General features: G+C 34.2%; 5 protein-coding genes across 10 annotated transcripts; 3 read left to right on the forward strand and 2 right to left on the reverse strand.

The window, feature by feature from the left end:
• Positions 1 to 633: 633 nt before the first annotated feature.
• Positions 634 to 3,409, reverse strand: LOC110665936 (uncharacterized). Of its 4 annotated transcripts, none has more exons than XM_021826253.2 (5): positions 3,253 to 3,409; positions 2,802 to 2,903; positions 2,529 to 2,716; positions 2,274 to 2,381; positions 634 to 2,157 (listed from the first exon to the last, which is right to left on the reverse strand). In XM_021826253.2, exons 2-5 carry the CDS (start codon positions 2,896 to 2,898, stop codon positions 973 to 975), a joined length of 1,578 nt encoding a protein of 525 aa, XP_021681945.2. In that variant the 5' UTR covers positions 2,899 to 2,903; positions 3,253 to 3,409; the 3' UTR covers positions 634 to 972. The 4 variants fall into 4 exon arrangements, with proteins under 4 accessions (XP_021681945.2, XP_021681946.2, XP_021681944.2 ...); XM_021826254.2 differs by having other exon boundaries at positions 3,212 to 3,398; XM_021826252.2 differs by having other exon boundaries at positions 2,802 to 3,398.
• A 1,242-nt stretch (positions 3,410 to 4,651) lies between these two features.
• LOC110671337 (pyrophosphate-energized membrane proton pump 2) lies at positions 4,652 to 12,026 on the forward strand. 2 transcript variants are annotated; one of them, XM_021833766.2, is made up of 15 exons: positions 4,652 to 4,816; positions 5,686 to 6,020; positions 6,457 to 6,660; positions 7,027 to 7,178; positions 7,266 to 7,413; positions 7,486 to 7,618; positions 7,874 to 8,046; positions 8,194 to 8,314; positions 8,592 to 8,779; positions 8,981 to 9,418; positions 9,532 to 9,696; positions 9,794 to 9,949; positions 10,185 to 10,296; positions 10,767 to 10,986; positions 11,606 to 12,026. In XM_021833766.2, the coding sequence occupies exons 2-15, from the start codon at positions 5,922 to 5,924 to the stop codon at positions 11,703 to 11,705; spliced, it is 2,409 nt and encodes an 802-aa protein (XP_021689458.2). In that variant the 5' UTR covers positions 4,652 to 4,816; positions 5,686 to 5,921; the 3' UTR covers positions 11,706 to 12,026. The 2 variants fall into 2 exon arrangements, with proteins under 2 accessions (XP_021689458.2, XP_021689457.2); XM_021833765.2 differs by having other exon boundaries at positions 4,654 to 4,816; positions 5,707 to 6,020.
• A 1,239-nt stretch (positions 12,027 to 13,265) lies between these two features.
• Positions 13,266 to 13,906, forward strand: LOC110665938 (uncharacterized). The gene has a single exon (XM_058139374.1). It carries the CDS (start codon positions 13,266 to 13,268, stop codon positions 13,689 to 13,691), a length of 426 nt encoding a protein of 141 aa, XP_057995357.1. The 3' UTR covers positions 13,692 to 13,906.
• A 147-nt stretch (positions 13,907 to 14,053) lies between these two features.
• LOC110671344 (uncharacterized) lies at positions 14,054 to 16,440 on the forward strand. Of its 2 annotated transcripts, none has more exons than XM_058139375.1 (4): positions 14,054 to 14,766; positions 15,074 to 15,191; positions 15,266 to 15,382; positions 16,006 to 16,440. In XM_058139375.1, the coding sequence occupies exons 2-4, from the start codon at positions 15,159 to 15,161 to the stop codon at positions 16,132 to 16,134; spliced, it is 279 nt and encodes a 92-aa protein (XP_057995358.1). In that variant the 5' UTR covers positions 14,054 to 14,766; positions 15,074 to 15,158; the 3' UTR covers positions 16,135 to 16,440. The 2 variants fall into 2 exon arrangements, with proteins under 2 accessions (XP_057995358.1, XP_057995359.1); XM_058139376.1 differs by having other exon boundaries at positions 14,054 to 14,422.
• A 2,149-nt stretch (positions 16,441 to 18,589) lies between these two features.
• Positions 18,590 to 19,018, reverse strand: LOC110671327 (auxin-induced protein 6B). Its single transcript, XM_021833752.2, has one exon. It carries the CDS (start codon positions 19,016 to 19,018, stop codon positions 18,590 to 18,592), a length of 429 nt encoding a protein of 142 aa, XP_021689444.2.
• Between the last annotated feature and the right edge of the window lie 502 nt (positions 19,019 to 19,520).

The following is a 19,520-nucleotide window of genomic DNA, read 5'->3' on the forward strand; positions in this document are numbered from 1 at the left end:
TGAATTGAAAATCTCTATTAATTTTTCCTTTTTCTTTTTAGAAAAATCTCTATTAACTCTGTCCAAACATATTATATTATAAATATATTTAGATGATATAAAAAATAAATTTAATATATTTTAATTCTAAAAATTTCAAATTAATTAATTTTTTTTTCAATACTGTTTAAAACATTGAAACCGTAGTAAAATCAATGTATGGATCAAATTAGATGAAGAAGAAAAATTACTTACCATAATAATTAATTGTTTATTAATATGATGCCTGTATTGTATATATAAAAAGATATTTGTAGAATTTAACAAATCAACCCCTTCAGATATTTATGTGTGGTTATAACCTTTACGATAGATGTGTGGGAAAAGAAGCATGCTTAAAACATATAAAAGCATGGTAATTAAATTATTTAAAATTTGTGAGTCTGGATTTTTTTTTTTCAATAAATCATTCAATTTAAAATTCTACTCATGTGTAAATAAATGTATTCTCGCTTTATTTTATACTAAACTATTTTGATTCAGTTAATAAATATGACAAATGTGTAGGCAATCAGTCTTCGAGTTTTTGTTTGGTTTCGTGTTTAATTTTTCTACTAACGTTTCTTAACTGCATCCACAGCCCACAGATAGCACTTGCGAAGCCTAATTAGCATTTCAACTGATTTGGAAATTAGAATAGTTACAAATTAGCATGGTTTTCTTTACATAAAACAAAAGGCTAATGTCAAGCGTTGTGGAGGAAAAACAAGAACAAAAAAAAAAAAAGTTTTCCTCCTCACATTTTACCTTTAGCTTGACGTGTAGCCGTTTTCTACACCACTACCTAAAAATATCTTTCGTTTCCTCTAGTAGAAATATCTTCCACCACTGGTATCAGGCTCTCCTACGCCCTAAATTTGCAAAACACATAAAGCCATAGACTCTATAATAGCTGCTCATCACCTTTTCCTTTCCCAAGTCGGTGACATTCTCTCATCCACACTCATGATTATGTTCCTTTGGAATTTGGTTGATGAATAAATGCAGTTCCTCTCTTACCAAAGAGGCCTTTTTCTTAGCTTGGTGGTACCTTTGAAAAGCATGGAAACATGTACAAAATGGGCAGCATAAGTATCCCTTCTCATCAAAGCTCAGTAAGGAACCCAAGCATTTCTCATGAAAAAACAATGAGCAACCAACAGCACTACATACCAACACCTGACCATCTTTGCTGCACTTAAAACAACAATTTGGCTTTGTCTGGTCAGCTACTGCTGCAAAATAAGAGCTCAGAAAACGACTCTTCTTCATGCTATCAACCTTTTTGTGATGATATTGTTTGACATCACTTGATGTACCTTGTTTGCAAAGATGCTCCAAGCCACCTGCTTTGTCATCAATAACATTCCTCTGAGATCCACTAAAGGATCCACTATTTGGTATTTTTAGTTGCATCCACTGTTCACCATCATCTTTGGCTCCATCAAAGGTGACTTTCAATTGCCTATGTTCATCCTTGCTAACTTCATCCACCAGGATATACTGGTGGGATCCATCTCCAGATATATCTTGTGGGATTTTGTTGGCACTATGAGTATTCTCACATTGCTTATGCTGGAATTCATCATTAGCACTGGCATCAGGACTCTGCCCAAGCCGATTTGTAGCAACAAACTTGCCATCATCATTCCCCAAAGACCTGCATTCATCCAGTCTTCCTACTTGAGATTCTTTTTCTGCATCTTGACTTCCTTTTCCAGCAACTCCACCTATTCTCTCGGTGGAATTTTCAGCCAACTCATTACCATGTTGAGGAACTGAAATTTGTTCCACAGGCTGGTTCACACATGAAGCATTCTGCTTAGACCTCTTGGCATTTACATGGAGATCACCATCATGAATATAACCTTGGCTTTCCTGGTTGTCTTGACTTAAATTTTTGTTTGTCAAATCACTTTGATTCCTCTTAAAAGGTAATAAATTTCTAACACATGAATCATCTCTCACCATTCCCTTCTCATCTTCAGGTGGCAAGTAATTGGAGTTCCTGACTAATGGCATATTAAAAGCATTGTAATCCACAGGGCTTCTGTCATAATGATCATTTGTATGCACCAGTCCACTAAGTTCCATCACAATAGCTGAATGTGAAGTATCTTCTAGAATTGCATCTCTCAGCTGTTTGTAAGCAACAAAAAAAGAAAAAAAAAATCACAAGAAATAAAAGATCCATGATATTTTTTACCTTTTCGGTGCACCAGAAAACTTCATAGGAAAGAGAGATTCTTAGTTACCTGTTCTAAAGCACAAGGAGGCAAGGAAGCTCTTTTGTGTGAAATGAAAGAGTGGATATCCTCTTTCAACAGACCTGATCCAGACATGTTGAAATCTAATACTGATGTCTGAAAACCGAGAAATCCATGACTTAACATTACAATAGTATCTATATTCAATAACAGGATTTTATAAGAAATGTATCTCTTTGAATTTCTTTCTTTCTACACAATCAAATTGTTGATACAACGAAACCCAAACTAAAATCAAATTACCTTTCGCACTATGAAGTTGAGTACATCTTCACAGCTCTCAGAAAACCTGATATTACCTTTTCGATGAGGTACAGAAGGTGCAACATTATCTATAGGACCAAACAAATGCTCCAATTTTCTCAAAGCAATCCTTTCCCTCGTGTTTTTACTCAAATCATGAGGTAAAAATGGAGAGCTGTCGATCAAATCTGACACAAATGAACTTCAAACACCTTAAACCCACCAATCAGACACATAATATATAGTAGGTATACGAGAACGAACCAAACATACCATGTAAATTCGACAGCTCTATGTGCACGAATTTCGCTAGGTATTCAATGAGCCATTCCCACGCAACCCTCGAATTCGAGCTAGTGGAGTAACCCATGAACGCTGGTAATCGAAAACAAATCCATGAAAACAGGATATTCAACAATCCACATTATGCAAGGTTTCAATTATAATATAATAAAAAAAAAATAATGAGTTTGTTCTGCTCAACAAGGCACAAGTGATTTTTGGGGAATAAATGAAAATGTCCAAAAATTAGGGTTTGATGCAACCGAAAGCAAGCTATTCTATTCTAAAGAATAGCATGTGAACTACACAAATCTTATATAGAGAAAGGGGTTTGGGGAGGAAGAGGGCCCCTAAAAGTTCACGTTGGAGAATGGAAAGAGGGCGTTCTTTTAATAATTTACTCAGTTTTCTCGGCAACCAAGCAGAAGATAAAATGCATTACAACGCTGAAGCAGAGCTCTGAGCTCGTAACCAAAGTCGTCCGGTCGTCAAAGCTTGGCGCTTTGGTCCGCCTCTCAACTCAACTCTCCCGCAACTCCTGTTACAATGCGTCGCTGGATTGCGTAATAGTTGAAGACTTGGGAATGGGTAAATTACGATTCAGGGTCTTTATTTTTTAATTTCAAAATAACTTTTACAATGTGTATATAAAATATTAAATATAAAAAATAACAGTAAACAATGTAAATAAATTTACGAATTAATTTAATAAAAATTTATAAAAACTTAATTTTAATTTAATTATTATTAATATTACTCATTTTATAATATTTAAAAAATAAATTATGTTAAATGTTTAGAATTTTAGGTGTAACTAGTTTTATATATAAATATACAAATCTATAATCTCCCTTAGCATAAATACTGAAAAAAAAAATAAAGAAATGCTGTGAGATGATAGAGGAAGTGGTAAAGTTGACTTTTAGTTCACAAGGATAATGAGATTTACCTAAAGATTCCCTAAAAGTTGAGATCCCATAAATCAATCCAAAGTCAAGTCTTCTTGCTTAATTCTTTTTAATATTGGAGATTAAATATGGCTGGTAAATAATACAATGCATTTTAGCAATTTCATTTTCATAATCAAATTGCCTACAAAATGATATAATGCCTATATTATGTATTTTCATTTTCATTTATATCCTAAATGTTTTTATTTTCATTTTAATATCTGAATTATTTATGAATATATTATTTATATATTTAATTAATTAAAAATTAATATATATATATATATATATATATATATATATATATATATATACAACTTTAACCCTTTATTTAGATTCTTAACTTAATAGAGGGAATGAAAAAAAAATTGAAGAGAGAAAATAAAAAAAAATTTAATTTATTTTATATTATTTAAATAACCTATTAAAATAAAAAAATATAATTTCTCTTATAAAAAAATAATTATTATATTCTTATTCTCTATTTTATATTTATATTGTAAAAAAAATTTAAATATTTTAATCATATTTTTTTTATTTTTCTTTATTTAAAAAAATATTTTAAATTAAAATTCCTCTTTATTTTTTTTTTCCTCTTTAATTATCCCTTTTATTTAATATTTAAATAAAAAATTTTAAAAAACTATTATTATTATTTTTTTTTTTTCTCTTTCTCTTCATCTCGCCCAAGGCTAAATGAAAATTGGGGGTGGATGTATGGGTAACCACAACTCGAATGTGATGGCAAAATGTTGAGAAATTATGGCAAGTTTAATGGAAAACTGATGGGGTGGCAAAATCTCATTTGTTATCTGACATGCTCAGTAACACGTGGACAGTTTTACATTTTTCTATACAACACAATCCAAGCAAAAAACTCCCAATAAAAAAGAAAATAACAAAACCTTTTTTTTTTTTTTAAATTTCCGTGTCTCTCTCTGAAAGTCTGCAAATTTGCAGAGAGCGAAGAGAGAGAAATAAAAGGTATAGATGTATTCAACCCGCAGCGTGATCCTGTTAATGGCAGTCCTATTACTTATCACCATTCATTGATCGGTAATTTCTTTCTCCCCGTATTTACGTTTGTTTTGTGCATGCCTGTTCTCATAGATCCCTGATTGTGATCCAATTGTACTCATTTCATTGTTTGATTTCCCTTTTTTTTTATTCAGATTTTTTTTTCTCTTATTTAGAATGCCTATACGCGTTTGAATCTAATTCCTTCTTGCTCAGATCTTAGGGTTTTAATTTCAGTTTTTAATTTTCCTTTACTTCTTTGAACTTTTTTTTTCAATTCTCATGCGGTCGGTTGCTGAGAAAATGTGAGAATGGAGAGGAAAATTCTAATTTGGGATGAGTGTTTTCTTTCAAAAGCTCCATTTTCCTGGCAACCAAACGGAATATTGACGAAGCATAACTTTTTCCTAAATGGATATTCGCATTCTTAAGTTAGGCTCACAATTACTGTGGTTATTTTAGTTTACAGCTCTACAACCATGGGAGAGCGGAGCTCAAGCCCAACGTCAGCCCTAGTGGGCACCCATTAGTAGCACTAAGAGAAGTTTTCACGTTAATAATTGTGAAATCATTCTCGTCCTACGTTTATATTTCTATTTTCATTTTAAGAAATCGCTGATTTATGTCAACGAAAATCAGCCGCATTTCATTCAACAATCAACATTAAGTGCTGCAGTTATTTTGACTTTTCATTAATGCTTTAAGATGGCTTATTCGTTTCTATGAACCAATCTCAAGTAATCTTAACTGAACAAATATTTTGGATTGCAATCTAGCAAGCCATGATTTCATGATTCTAGTTATCTTTCTTACAAAATTTTACTTAGCCTTTAATTATGTGTGAGGACATTGGAAACTGCATGGCTTGTTGATATCTGATGGTTTTTAATTATTAATTTTTGTTTTAGGAGGCTCATTTACTGTTGCAGGTGGGAAATCTATATTTTTTGTGGCTTAGCTTTTGGTTCTCTAGCTCATCAGAAGAAATTTGGTGATTTCTTATATCTTCAATTGAAGCACTAGTGATTTCACTTGACAACTTAGAGCAATCAAAATTCATCGACCCAGTTCAGGGGGCGACCTGCCCCAAGGCAACGACTACATCTCTTTTCCTGTAACCCGAAGGGTGAATTCCTCCCATACAATGATGATGGATGATGATGTTGAGGGTGGTAATTTGGGACCTTATCAAGATAGGCCAAGAACTTTCCCCAATATGCGTAGTAAACCTTATACTCCATTTGTGAGTAACAAATTTTCTCTTGCTTGTTTGGCTTATTTGATGATAAATTTTTTATTTAGCTGTGATAGAAATATAAGGCCAAATATGGGGGCATGAACGTGAGTGCCTCTCTATTTTGCCACTGGGAACAGTTACATTGTCTTCAGTGGGACAGTTGTTTTTCTGCTTTTGGTGAATGATTTTACTTTGATTTGAAATTTAAACTATGATTTGTCACTGTATTTTGTGGGCATTCGTTTTAGCTGTATCATTTTCAGAACTGCCAGTTCAATGTATCAGTGGCAGTGATAAAAAGGAAAAGCCTGAATGACAATAAATCACTCTTTCTTGTTCATGATAATTAAGCAGCAATCTTTACATTTTCTGTAACATTTTCCCTTGCCATTATGATCTTCTATCTTCCTTGCGTGTATTGAATTGATTTTCCCTTGTGCAGATTGTTCGAGTCCTCATGGGAATAAATGTCCGTGTTCTTTTTATATTTCTGCTCCTGGGTTTAGGAGCAATCTTTTACATTGGAGCAAGTACTTCTCCAATCATTGTGTTTGTATTTGCAATTTGTATCATCAGCTTCCTTTTATCAATATATCTTACTAAGTGGGTACTATCGAAGGATGAGGGCCCTCCTGAAATGGCTCAGGTACATCATCTCTAATGTGTACTGCCTAAGATGTCAATTGCTATATTCTTTATAAAAAATTTTATGCTCATTAATGATTCTAGATTGAATTGGTACCACTTTATACCATTTTATTTGTTCTGTCTAGCTTGAAAGCATATTCAGATAAAATTTCTGGATCTGTGTGCTTTTAGCTTGGACATGGTGTTCGACTGCTCTGAAATGAATTTTGATGTAATTATGGGATCGGGAACACACTTTGAAGTGTGAGCAAGCTATACTTCAAGTGTGTGTATATATGGTTTGGTTCTTTTGGTCGTATTTGAATGCATCACAATTTTGAGACTTGCTGTATTATTGTCTTGAGCTTATTATCTTACTTTCTAGGTATCAGATGCAATACGTGATGGAGCTGAAGGTTTCTTCAGGACTCAGTATGGGACAATCTCAAAGATGGCAATGTTGCTGGCCATGGTGATCCTCTGCATATATTTGTTCCGTACTACAACTCCTCAACAAGAATCTTCTGGCCTTGGGAGGTGATTCCACTAGTCAAAATTAGCAGCAATTCATTATGTGCATGCTTTAATCCGTGATGGCAACATTTTTTTATTTTGTTCATGCAGGTCAACAATTGCATATATCACTGTTGCTTCATTCCTTTTGGGGGCTTTATGTTCAGGTATAGCAGGTTATGTTGGGATGTGGGTGTCAGTTCGTGCAAATGTCAGAGTTTCTAGTGCTGCAAGACGGTCAGCTAGAGAGGCATTGCAGGTTGTCCCTTTTATGGTCTATTGTCATCTTAATAGTTGATGAATTATGTCATAACTGGAAAATATAATGTAGGTAGCTGTCCGTGCCGGTGGTTTCTCTGCCATAGTGGTCGTTGGTATGGCTGTAATTGGTATAGCCATCCTTTATGCTGCATTTTATGTTTGGTTGGGAGTGGATTCTCCAGGTTCAATGAAGGTTACTGATTGTAAGATTCCCTTCTTTGTGATTAAATTGTGACGAATCTGAGCCCGTTATCAAAATGAATGAGTTATACTCTTTTTACATTCTCATACTATTGAAGTTTCTTTCTTTCTTTTTTTTCTTCGTCATTCTCAAGATGGAAGCAATATGACATTGTAGAATCACTATCACCTAGGATGGTGTGTTTTGCGGCAATGTTAACCTTTTGTGTTGGTAGAAGCATATGCTATTTTGGTTGATTTTCATGTTTCTCTTCTAGTGCCCCTTCTCCTTGTGGGATATGGTTTTGGAGCTTCCTTTGTTGCCCTTTTCGCTCAATTGGGTGGTGGAATATACACAAAAGCAGCTGATGTTGGGGCTGACCTTGTTGGGAAAGTAGAGCAGGGAATCCCTGAAGATGATCCTAGAAATCCTGCAGTGATTGCAGATTTGGTATTTGCCTGTTTCTTGTTTCTGATGTTGTGGACTTCTTGTTCCAATGGGGCTTTTAGTACAGTTTATGATTTTTATTTTTATTTTTATTTATTTATTTTTTAGCTTTAACATTTCTTTTGAATGTTGAACTTGGTACATAAAAAGGTTGGAGACAATGTGGGTGATTGTGCTGCTCGAGGTGCTGATCTTTTTGAAAGTATTGCTGCTGAAATAATAAGTGCTATGATACTTGGAGGAACAATGGCCCAACGTTGCAAAATTGAGGGCAAGTATTTATACTGTTATACAATTTCTCCATAAACCTCAGGATTGTCATTGTTCAGCTAATCACATTTTATTGATGGTGTTATACCGAACTAGGATGTAGCAAAGTGTGTGTGTGTGTGTGTGTGCATGCGTGCGTGCGTGCGTGCGTGTTTTTTTTTTTTGGCTCAGTTATTGGCATGCTCAGTTATCAGATTTTGTGATGCTTTTGCCTATATATTTTTGTCCAAGGCTATCTGTCTTCTTTAGTGGACTCACTTATGTCCAATTTCTTGCAGATCCTTCTGGCTTCATCTTGTTTCCTCTTGTTATTCATTCTTTTGACTTGGTTATATCCTCAATTGGAATACTTTCAATTAGGAGTACTCGTGATTCTAGTGTGAAGTCTCCTATAGAGGATCCAATGGCAATCCTTCAGAAAGGATACTCTGTTACAATAGTTTTGGCTGTTCTCACATTTGGTGTGGTAATATGTCTTCTTGAATTGAGAGATTTTAATGTCTCTTTAATTGTTAACTGCTGCTGCTGCAATTTTACTGTTTTATTTGCCATTATTCTTCTTTTAATAATATTATACTGAGCCTTCATATCCAGACTTGATCAAGCATCATTTTTACCTTTGATGTGCTTGAGTTCTTACATATGTGTTGTGCATATTGCTTTTCAGTCTACTCGTTGGATGCTTTATACAGAACAAGCACCGTCAGCATGGTTTAACTTTGCCTTGTGTGGATTGGTTGGTATCATCACAGCATATGTTTTTGTCTGGATCACCAAATACTACACTGACTACAAGCATGAGCCTGTACGCACGTTAGCTCATGCTAGCTCCACTGGTCATGGTACTAACATAATTGCTGGAGTTAGTTTGGGTCTGGAATCGACTGCTCTTCCAGTCCTTGTCATTAGTATATCTATTGTCTCAGCTTTTTGGTTGGGTCACACCTCGGGTCTGGTCGATGAAGCTGGAAAGCCAACTGGTGGGTTGTTTGGCACTGCTGTGGCGACAATGGGAATGCTCAGTACTGCTGCCTACGTTCTTACGATGGATATGTTTGGTCCCATAGCTGACAATGCTGGTGGAATTGTAGAAATGAGTCAGCAGGTAACAATTGATCATCATTTTCTTTGTTGAAAATTTGACTCAATCCAGGGATAACATATTGTTCTTCTTCCTTATTTTGTTCAATGTGTGTTATATAAATGTGTCTCATACAGCCAGAAAGTGTTAGGGAGATTACTGATGTTCTTGATGCGGTTGGAAACACAACGAAAGCTACAACCAAAGGTTTTGCCATTGGATCCGCCGCACTTGCATCTTTCCTTCTATTTAGTGCTTATATGGATGAGGTTGCTGCATTTGCCCATGAGCCTTTCAAACAGGTAACTTAATTATATAATTGTACTTTAGCCTAATTATTTCTTGTCCTTAATGCCTTGGAACACTTCATCTTACTTTCATAATTTCATTCAATTTCAGGTTGATATTGCCATTCCTGAAGTTTTTATTGGTGGATTGTTGGGCTCAATGCTTATTTTCTTATTCAGTGCATGGGCCTGCTCCGCAGTCGGCCGAACTGCTCAGGAGGTTGTTACCGAAGTAAGGAGGCAGTTTATTGAAAGGCCAGGTATCATGGTGAGTGTTATTCAATGCATCTAATCAGCTTGAAAGCAGTCCTTCTCACTATCATACTGGATGTGCAAACTATTTTCATTGATGGATCCCAAATGTTTGTGATTATGAGAGGAGCGGTGCATCATTTTGTTGGATAGCGAGTTTATTATAGAATTTCCCTTGTTCTTGTGCTGTTTTCCTTCTGTACTTGACTCTGGATTCCAAATTATGTGCTTTTTTAACATGCTCATGTCAGGACTACAAGGAGAAACCAGACTATGGTCGCTGTGTTTCAATTGTGGCATCTGCATCTTTGAAGGAGATGATAAAACCTGGTGCTTTGGCTATTATATCACCTATAGTGATTGGTATGTTAATCATCTTGTTATATTCCTCCTTTTCTCAATGTTCTGTTTAATACTTAATTTTTCTTTTATCAGTATCTTATAAGAGCTGATGATGTTTGTGTTGGTTTTGAAATTGATGGTTGGTTATATTGTTGCTATCTAGGCAATTTACTCCCTAATTATTATTATTATTATTGGGAAAGAATAATTAGAAAGCTGTGTGAATTCTTAAGTGACCAATATTACACAGCGAATGGGTCCTATATTTGAGAAATCATATGTATGTTATTTATGAATCTGTAGAGTCTAATTGATATAAATCATGCATGGAAAGCATCTCTCTTTTTTTTAATTATTTTTTAAAAATAATTTAGGTTGTAAATAAAGTTTGGACATCTCATAGAGATATTGGGCCCTCTTCTGAAGCCTATTCTATTATCGCGTTACCGCCAGTTATTTTGTGTATTAATTTTTCTTTCTATTGCTTGCAGGTTTTCTGTTCCGGATTTTGGGGTACTATACGGGAGATCCTCTGCTTGGGGCTAAAGTTGTGGCTTCCATGCTGATGTTTGGAACTGTTTCTGGCATTCTTATGGCTCTTTTCCTAAACACAGCAGGTGGTGCATGGGATAATGCAAAGAAGTATATTGAGACAGGGGCTCTTGGAGGCAAGGGGAGTGACTGTCATAAAGCAGCAGTTACTGGAGATACGTAAGTCTTGTCATTGCCTGGTGTTGTTTTAGAATTGGTGGTTCTTTTTTTTTTTTTTTTTTTGAACACACTGGTTTGTACTAGCACTAATAGAAATCTAACATAGAATTTTGAATAAGAGAAAGCATTAGAATTATAATAGCGTTCCCCTCTTTAAGAGAAATGATGGTTCTTTGGCCTGGTTTTGACAAGGGAGAGCTAGGACTGGGTGTTTGAGGATGTAGAGCATTTCTCTCTGCACTTATGCATGAGTATTAGCAGTTAATGATTGTGCATTTTGGATGAATCGTCTATGTCTATATGATAGAACACAATCCTTCCAACACCATCAGATGTTCTATTACTAATTAGTTACTTCTTCTTATTTATTTAGTAATCAGTGTTTGTTTCAAAACAAGGGGAAATCTCTGGTAGTGCTGCATTAATCTTGTCAACCTTGTTGAGTGTTTTTGTTTTTCTGGCAACTTTTGAAGCAAACACTTGGATATCATTTTTATATATCTTGCCTTGCTATTTTCACTAAAATCTTGAGATCGCAAGTTGTTTATGGTTTTTCTCAATGTGAATTAAATTTCTTAATCCTTTGAGATAATTGTGGTATTGTTTGCATGGTGTGTAGTGTAGGAGACCCTTTCAAAGATACAGCTGGACCTTCACTACATGTGCTCATAAAAATGTTAGCAACAATCACGCTAGTCATGGCTCCTGTCTTTCTGTGAAGTGTTGTTCATATCTACTGCGGTTCAATGAGAGTATACAGCACCCATAATTGTCGAATCCTTCTAGAGATTTATTTATTATTATTATTTTTTTTGCAAATATATATACAGATAGGTATTTGATGTGTGTATATCAAGGGTGCCTAATTGCTAGCGTTACTGAATTTGCCAGTTTTTCAAAACCAAATAAGAGAAGTTGGTAGACTGCTGAATTAAGTGGTTAGTAGATGCAAATTTTAGTTTTGTTCGTGTACTTACATGACAACTAGAGAGCATTGTTGATTGCAACTAATGGACTGTGCAAAGGTACTTTATGTTAAATTTATATGTTGCTGTTGGTGGATGAGGCCGACCTTTAACTTGTTCCAAGCTCTACCAGTATTGCGCTTGGAAAGATCCGTAGCCCTACTATTGTGGTGGCATCCACTGAAATGGGAGGCAATGCCTTATGGTGTGTAAATTAACGCGTTTAGAAAGAGGTCTCCTCTCTCTTGGAAACTTGATTTATGAATATCAATAGATAATTTCTTGTTTTTGGATTTGCAGAAATAATTAAATTTTGGTGTTATTGATATCTAATTTCTTTTTATTAATAATATTGAAAATTTTACCGTACAATTATATGATCGGTTATGTTATATGTCAGTGAGTGTTGAACACTGAAAGAAGTTATATGTATCTAAGATAAAAGTTGTGGAGATGAGAATGTTAAGATGAATGAATGATCATACTAGACTAGATAAAGTCTGTAATGAGAGTGTTAGAGAAAAGGTAGGAGTGGTGTCAAGTGAGGATAAGTTGAGAGAAGGGAGATTGAAGTGATTTGGTCATGTGAAACGTAATTAGTTAGACAAGTAGAGCACATTAGATTATTAGAGGATATAAAGAAAAGAAGAGGTAGATCTAAATTGACTTTGAGGAGAGTAGTACAACATGACTTAGAAGCATTACACATTTTCGAGAATTTAACTCAAAATCGTTTAAATTGGAGAAATAAAATCTATATAACCGATCTAAATTTTTTAAATAAATGTTTAGTTGAGTTGAATCGAGTAATAATCTTGAATATTTTTAATAATGACCATATATATATATATATATATATTTTAACTGAAGGGTCATCTAATTTGAGGTGGTCCTAGTCGTTAGACTTGATAATTGTAAGTCGCCATGAATTGGATTTTGATTTAATCGGCATTACAAATTTTAATAAATGAATCATGTGAAAATTCTTGCTTGCTTCTATCGTAGCATATGAAAATGGTGCGTGTATTACACACTTGAATGTAATGATCCGAATCCAATCACATAAGGAGCCCAAAATAATGTGTTGTGAGGCCCAGGCCAAACCCATTCCTTATGCTGAAAGGACCAAAACCCCGCAATCCAATCCTCCTCTTCAAAAATTTAATAAATAAATAAAAAAAAAAAACCTCACAATCACATTTTCATTTTTTATTATTATTTTTTTGGAGTAAAATTTGAAACCCTAGAAAACCAACCCCATCTTCCGTCTTCTGGCATCTGCTCTTTGCTTGCATCCTTTCTGATAAACATCAAATGGAGCAACCGCCAATCCCAAATGCTAGCCCTCAAGCCCCACCCAAGGATTCCAAGAAGAAGCCACCAACCCCTCAAGAACTCATTTCCCACTACCAATCTCAAGGCCTAGACTTTCAAGAAGCGTCTGTCAAGGTCGTTGAAGATCTCCAGAATGTGCTCTTTAGGGTTATCTCCTCTAAAAATAAGAACAGGAAGGACAAGCTCATGGCTGATGCATCAAGAAAGGTTGATTTGGTCAACAACAGAGTTGCTGTTCTTGATATGAAGTTGGATTCGAAGCCTGGGTATGTTGAGACGTTCGCTATTGGGGTTGCTTCTGGGGCTGCTTTTAGAGGGATTGAAAGTGTCTGGCCTCATGTTCTTGGGGGTATTGCCCAGATTTGGAATGCTGTTACTTGTGCAACTAAACCTCCTCCTCCTTGATTGAACGAGGGAAATGGAATTTGGTGCTTTTGAATTGTTGAATTTTGGGTGGTTATATGTTGTTCAATGGTAATCTTGGGGGTTTGATTGGAGTTATTATAGTAGTTTGTGATATTCATAAAGAATGGTCTGCCTAGAATGAAAATTTTTAGCTTTTAAGCAGTGTACACAATCTTTTCTTTCTTGGGAATAATCAAATTGAATGTTTGCTAAAATTTTGTTGGCTAATAGGAAGAAGCATTTTTTTTCTTTTACTTGAGAAAATTATAATATGTTGATATTTATTTTCTGAGTGAGAAAGTTGGGGAATAAGGAAAAGTTATTCCAAATGCTCCAAATTCTTTTATTGTGTCTCAAATTTGATTTTTATTGCAAACAAATATTTGAACTTCACCTGGGAATGGAACAAAAAATCCTCAACTCATTTGGTGGAATGAATGAAGAAAGCATTTGTGCTTTCCCAGAGGCAAGGTCAGAAAGAGGAAGTAGGATATTGTCGGAGAATTTAACTCATATATAGTATAAATGAAACAAATGCCCAAGTGGCACTATATAGGAGTGTAGCAACTTACTGCAGGAACATTGTTATTCGCATTCCTTGGTTGATCTTTACCTTCCATTTTTAGTACTATGTTCACTCTTGCTCTGCTGTTTTATAGGTCTAAATATCAATTTTTGAAGTTCTACATGGTCTTTCCAATGCATTGCTTGCTGCTAAGAAACGGGATGGGGTATGGTGTCTTTCAATTGTGCAGTTCCTTAATTCAAAATGATTTGCATATATCCCTGGTGGTTGTCTAGATGCTACAGTATTTCAAGTTCTGCTGATACACTCCAATGGATTCAGATTAAAAGGAAAATTAAACTTGATTTGGACATCTGTTTTTATATAGTTTTTTTAGTATATGCTGCTGAATGTGGAGATTCAAATATTTGATACAAGATGGTTTTACCAGGATTTTTTGTGATTGACATGAACTTGTCCCAAATGTTGGACAAATGGACATACTTTTGCTGCTTTAAGCTATTGGCCAATCACAGTTCTTGACATTTTAGGATCACTCTGCAATTTATGGTCAGTGGACACAAGTCCTTTCTGTACATGGCTTGCTTGCAGTTTCTATTAATGTTTTATAGTTAGCGGTGGACTTTATTGTCTCTTTTGTGGATTTTGAAGAAAATTGTTTATGGTTCTAATTTTCTGATTTCATGATAAAGTTCTTCAATTTTTGACCTATAATTCCATACATCAAAATATGTTGAAATCAACATTCTAGGATTTAGCCTCCTTTTTTTTCTTCCCATTGGATTGTGAAGATGTGTATCCTGTAGCATTACACATTTCAGTATTTACCAACTCTTTGTCTTTTACTTTTATGAAGGCTGTTCAGGTCCTTATGTTTTCTTGTGAACGTCTGACTTCTGAAAAAATCAAGTAGCATTGATGTTAAATCTGATAGCTATGCAATGGAAACTGAATTGGAGGTGGACCCTATTCAAGTGAGTTGCCTTCTTGGTAATATGTCTTACAAATATTTTTCTTTGCATCATTCTTACTTGAAATGAATTTTCAGGTTGACTTGCTTCATGGAAAGGCCTATTCAGATTGGGGACATGCGAGTGATGCTGTATCTGTTTATGATCAGCTCATCTCTAGTCACCCTAATCAGTTTTGGGTTTACCTAGCAAAGGTTAGATTCTTGTGTGTGTGTGTTTCCTCTTATGTTCTCTGAGTTTGGTTGAGTTTTCCTCCCACTTAATTAATTTTAGATAGGCTTTTTATCAATGCATAAGTTTATTTAATTGATAATTGGTGTGGAGTAACAAAGTTGTATTTTAGAGAACAAAGCTTCAGATAACTTGGGTACAATTAGCTATCTTGATTAAGGAAATACTTCAAGATAGTCAGGAAGTTCCAGGTTCTAGTATTAGTGGAGGGTCAAATTTCCCTTGTATACCAAAAACCACAACATTTTGTGCATGTCTAAGAGACTGGTACCCATGAAAATGGTGTGCAGATACTATTACAGTAATCTAATGACTTGAAGTTTTGTTCTTAAAACCTGCAGAGCTGGGACTAAATACATTCATGTGTATAATACTACAGTCTGGATGAGATTTCTAGAAATTATGTGACAAGTAGTCAATGTGGCTGATCAACATTTTCGAACTTCAATCGAGAGACAACTGGATATGCTAGGCAGTCTGTTGCTTTTGGTTTCTCTGGAAAGTAAGAAATGGAAATTGTCTACTTGTTGTCCTGCACCATGGTGAGGATTTGCATATAAATTTTGTCTTTCTGATGCTTCTGCAGGCAATTATATTGAAAGAAAATGGCAATGTTGGGCATACAGAGACAATTCAGTTTCTACTTGCACTCCTTCAAACATACAGACACAAATACAAGCATGCGGGCCACATACTCAAAGCCTCGTGCATATAGCAATCTTTCCATGTTTCCATGCAACCTAATAGCAAAATGTAGCCTACTGTTGTATAATGTTTATCTGATTGCATGTGTGGACCACGAAAAGAATTGTGGTCTTCTGTGGTATCCTTTGTGATGTGAACAAACTAATAGAAACAATTGCACGACTGGACAACCACAAACATCATTTGATGTTATATTCAAATTATGTTCTATAGCTACTTTTTGTTTGTAATTGCATTTGCCATTGGCAGTGTGACTTGATTCATAGAAATTTTCAAATCAATTTTACTTATATATATTTTGAAAAAAGGTTACCTATGACTACTTGTGGTGATGAGCAGGCTTACTTTTTCGCACCAGAGAAGGTCAGGGCACTTGAAGATCGTTGGGCGAGAAAATGACCACATTATTTAGTTCATTGCTTGCATGTTCACCATCTAAAAGCATCAGCTGTAGTTTAATGGGATCACTGTTGAATTCTTAAAAGGATATTACATTTTGTGAGCTGGTGACCGAGTGAAAAGTGACTGTGCTCTTTCCGGGCCGTTTCTAATTGTAAAAGTGGCTTCTTTCTGGGTTTGACAAAAGAGACTAGTATTGATCCTCGGGAAGATGCTTAAAGTGTTAAGCTAGTACTGCAACATGGACATCATTGATAATCAACTGCAATCGAGAAGCCCTCACAATCTTTCTGCCGTTGGCATGGATTGGGAGGCTTCATTGAATTGATTCATTATGCATATTACACTTGTTGTCTCGTTGACATCAATAACGGAATGCTATTTTCCTATGAAGTTATGCATTTGCCAGGCCTTGCTCTTATTTAACTTTTTCACGGAACTGTATTGTTAGTTTGGGGCTTGGAATTGCTATAGAATTATCTTGCATTACTGGTGGAAAGAAAAAGGTAATAGCCTAGGTCCAAATCATGGACACTCTGCCATTTGGCTTAAACAAAGCAACTGTAAGGTTGGAAACCAACAAAAGTAAAGGGAATAGCGCAAAGAACAGTTGCGTACGGATTTCAAGAATTAAATTTTTCTTTCAAGTTGTGTCGTATTTATATAAACAAAAACAATACTAAATTATCCCTTCAATACTTCAATTTAATATGAACAACTTGATCTGCAATCTGCATAGCTGAGAAATTGTCTCTCAGTTATTGCTAAACCCAATGGTTCATTTGTACCCATGCGATTGAAGCTTTTCTTGGCACTCAATATTTACTACTTATATACTTTATTTAGTTTAATAAATAACATAAAATGAGATGAGAAATAAAATACTACGATTAACTCCATTTTAATTAGTTATTTAATTTTTGGTTAATTAATGTTAGTGTAAACTATTTTTCAATCTCCCCTTAAATTTGTTTAAAATTCATTTCAAAAATAAAATTTCGGTTTATAATAACCCTCTGTTTACTTTTATTTATATTCATCATTTGAAATTTTATATGGTAATTAAAAAAATAATTAAATCACGTAAATTATAATAAAAATATTCTTTAATTATACTAAATTACTATCTATGTCACCTAATTACTCTAATCTCAACAATTCTACCTCTGTTAATATGCTACTAAATACATTTTAAGAGAGATATGATAAGATAGATTTTAAGAAATTATAAAAATATTTATTATATTCGATAGAAATAAAAAGAAATTAAAAAAAATAATTAATATGATAAATAATTTTAAAAAATGACAGATAAAATTAAATGGATGAAGTGAATATATTCATAATAAAATTAATAGTTTTTCTTTTGAACTTATAAAAAATATATATATATATATATTTTTAATAATGGTTTAAAAGTAATTATTTAGTATTAGTAAGTTTTAATTTAGTAATATTGAATTTGTATTTAAACTATAATTTTTTTTATATATGTTTTGATTAAAATTAAATGAAAAAATAGAATTAATTAATTATTGAAGGAATTGGGAATCCGTTGGGGCCACTTCAACCGACTTTATTTAGAATAATTATCTGTCGTCATCTTCATCTTTTCCTCTGCTAGTATATAGGAAGAAGGTAAAGGCTAGGATTTTTCTTCTTTCTCTTTTTAATTTTTGGGCGATGGAGAGAGCTCGAAAAATTACTGCAGCAAGGTTCCGATTTAGGTGTTTGACCTGATCACTGATTATTATAAGGTCTACGATTGATCTCCTGTCTCCAAGCTAGAAGGTTAACAGATTGAATTTAAAACGAAACCCTGGATTGATAAAGATAAAAAATAAGACTTTTCTTTCATGATAGTGAAGAACATCCCTTATGTGATGTGAGAAGTCAGATCACAAGCTCTGCAGACAGCTAGCTAGCTAGATATATAATCATGGTCATGGAAATGGAAGTACAAGAAAATACAATTGCTACATGCTTATTAATATTGTTTTAATTATCAAAGTCATATATCATAACTTCAGTTTAATTTCTCCCTGTTAAGTACAAATCCACAACACTCAAACCCTAGCTGCTTTCTGCATGAGAGGTATGAGGCCATGATGACAGTGAGAAAAATTACCTTCCTCCTCTTTGCATGAAGAAGAATCAGAAATCAACTTCAAGAACTCATTCACCCGTAAACGCCCGTACTTCTTCTCATCTTTATCAAGGAACCTCAACACTTGCTTGAACAAGTCTACCTCACAAGGCAAAACAATGCCTCCGCTGAACTTGAAACCATATTCTTCTTCTGCTTTTTCAAGAAGGGCTATAAAGATTGGAAGGTGCAGAAATCGGACTGGGATCAAGAATCTCATGCGGTTTTGTCCAACGTAGACCGCCAGGAAACCGGAGGGAATGTGACGGCTTGAACCGGAATTAGACGAGTATTGTGAGGGAGAGAGGAGGGCTGCGCGCTTCCATTGCTTTATGAACTGTTTTAGCATGGTTATTTGGCGAATTGAGTTGAGCCAGTGAGAGGTGGTTGCCATGGAAATTTGGGAGATGCACTGAATTTATGAATGATGAGACCTAAATCTATGAAAGGGAAGTAAATATACCATTGCTTTGTTTGCATATGTATGTATTATATTTATAAATTGAAATGGCAGGCCTCTTTCCTAATTATTCCAATGACAACACAACAAATCTGGCCTATATATTTTGTCTTATTTATATAATTTTAATTTAAGAAAATTCTTATAAATCTAAGATATAATATATGCAATGAAATTTATATTTTAAAAAAAATATATATATATATATATTAAATTTATAATAAATTAAATTTAAATAAATTTTTTTATAAAAGAAAATATAAAATGGAAGATTTGAATTTTTTTTTTAATAAATTCTTTCATTATAAGACATGAGAAAAGAAAATATATAAGGGAAAGCAACAAGGCATTATTAAAAGAAAAAGAGAATTAAAAAACGAAAATTATTTAT

This window comes from Hevea brasiliensis, chromosome 17 (genome assembly GCF_030052815.1).
Source record: "Hevea brasiliensis isolate MT/VB/25A 57/8 chromosome 17, ASM3005281v1, whole genome shotgun sequence".
Taxonomy (NCBI): Eukaryota; Viridiplantae; Streptophyta; class Magnoliopsida; order Malpighiales; family Euphorbiaceae; genus Hevea; species Hevea brasiliensis.

Coding starts and splice junctions, on each gene's coding strand:
- LOC110671337 (XM_021833766.2), top strand. CDS start 5,922: ATGATGATGGATGATGATGTTGAGGGTGGTAATTTGGGACCTTATCAA. Junction 6,661..7,026: donor GCCCTCCTGAAATGGCTCAG/GTACATCATCTC, acceptor CTTACTTTCTAG/GTATCAGATGCAATACGTGA. Junction 7,414..7,485: donor CAGCTAGAGAGGCATTGCAG/GTTGTCCCTTTT, acceptor AATATAATGTAG/GTAGCTGTCCGTGCCGGTGG.
- LOC110665936 (XM_021826253.2), bottom strand. CDS start 2,898: ATGGGTTACTCCACTAGCTCGAATTCGAGGGTTGCGTGGGAATGGCTC. Junction 2,717..2,801: donor AGAGCTGTCGAATTTACATG/GTATGTTTGGTT, acceptor CATTTGTGTCAG/ATTTGATCGACAGCTCTCCA. Junction 2,382..2,528: donor TCAACTTCATAGTGCGAAAG/GTAATTTGATTT, acceptor CTCGGTTTTCAG/ACATCAGTATTAGATTTCAA.
- LOC110671344 (XM_058139375.1), top strand. CDS start 15,159: ATGGAAACTGAATTGGAGGTGGACCCTATTCAA. Junction 15,192..15,265: donor TGGAGGTGGACCCTATTCAA/GTGAGTTGCCTT, acceptor ATGAATTTTCAG/GTTGACTTGCTTCATGGAAA. Junction 15,383..16,005: donor TTTGGGTTTACCTAGCAAAG/GTTAGATTCTTG, acceptor ATGCTTCTGCAG/GCAATTATATTGAAAGAAAA.
- LOC110665938 (XM_058139374.1), top strand. CDS start 13,266: ATGGAGCAACCGCCAATCCCAAATGCTAGCCCTCAAGCCCCACCCAAG.
- LOC110671327 (XM_021833752.2), bottom strand. CDS start 19,018: ATGCTAAAACAGTTCATAAAGCAATGGAAGCGCGCAGCCCTCCTCTCT.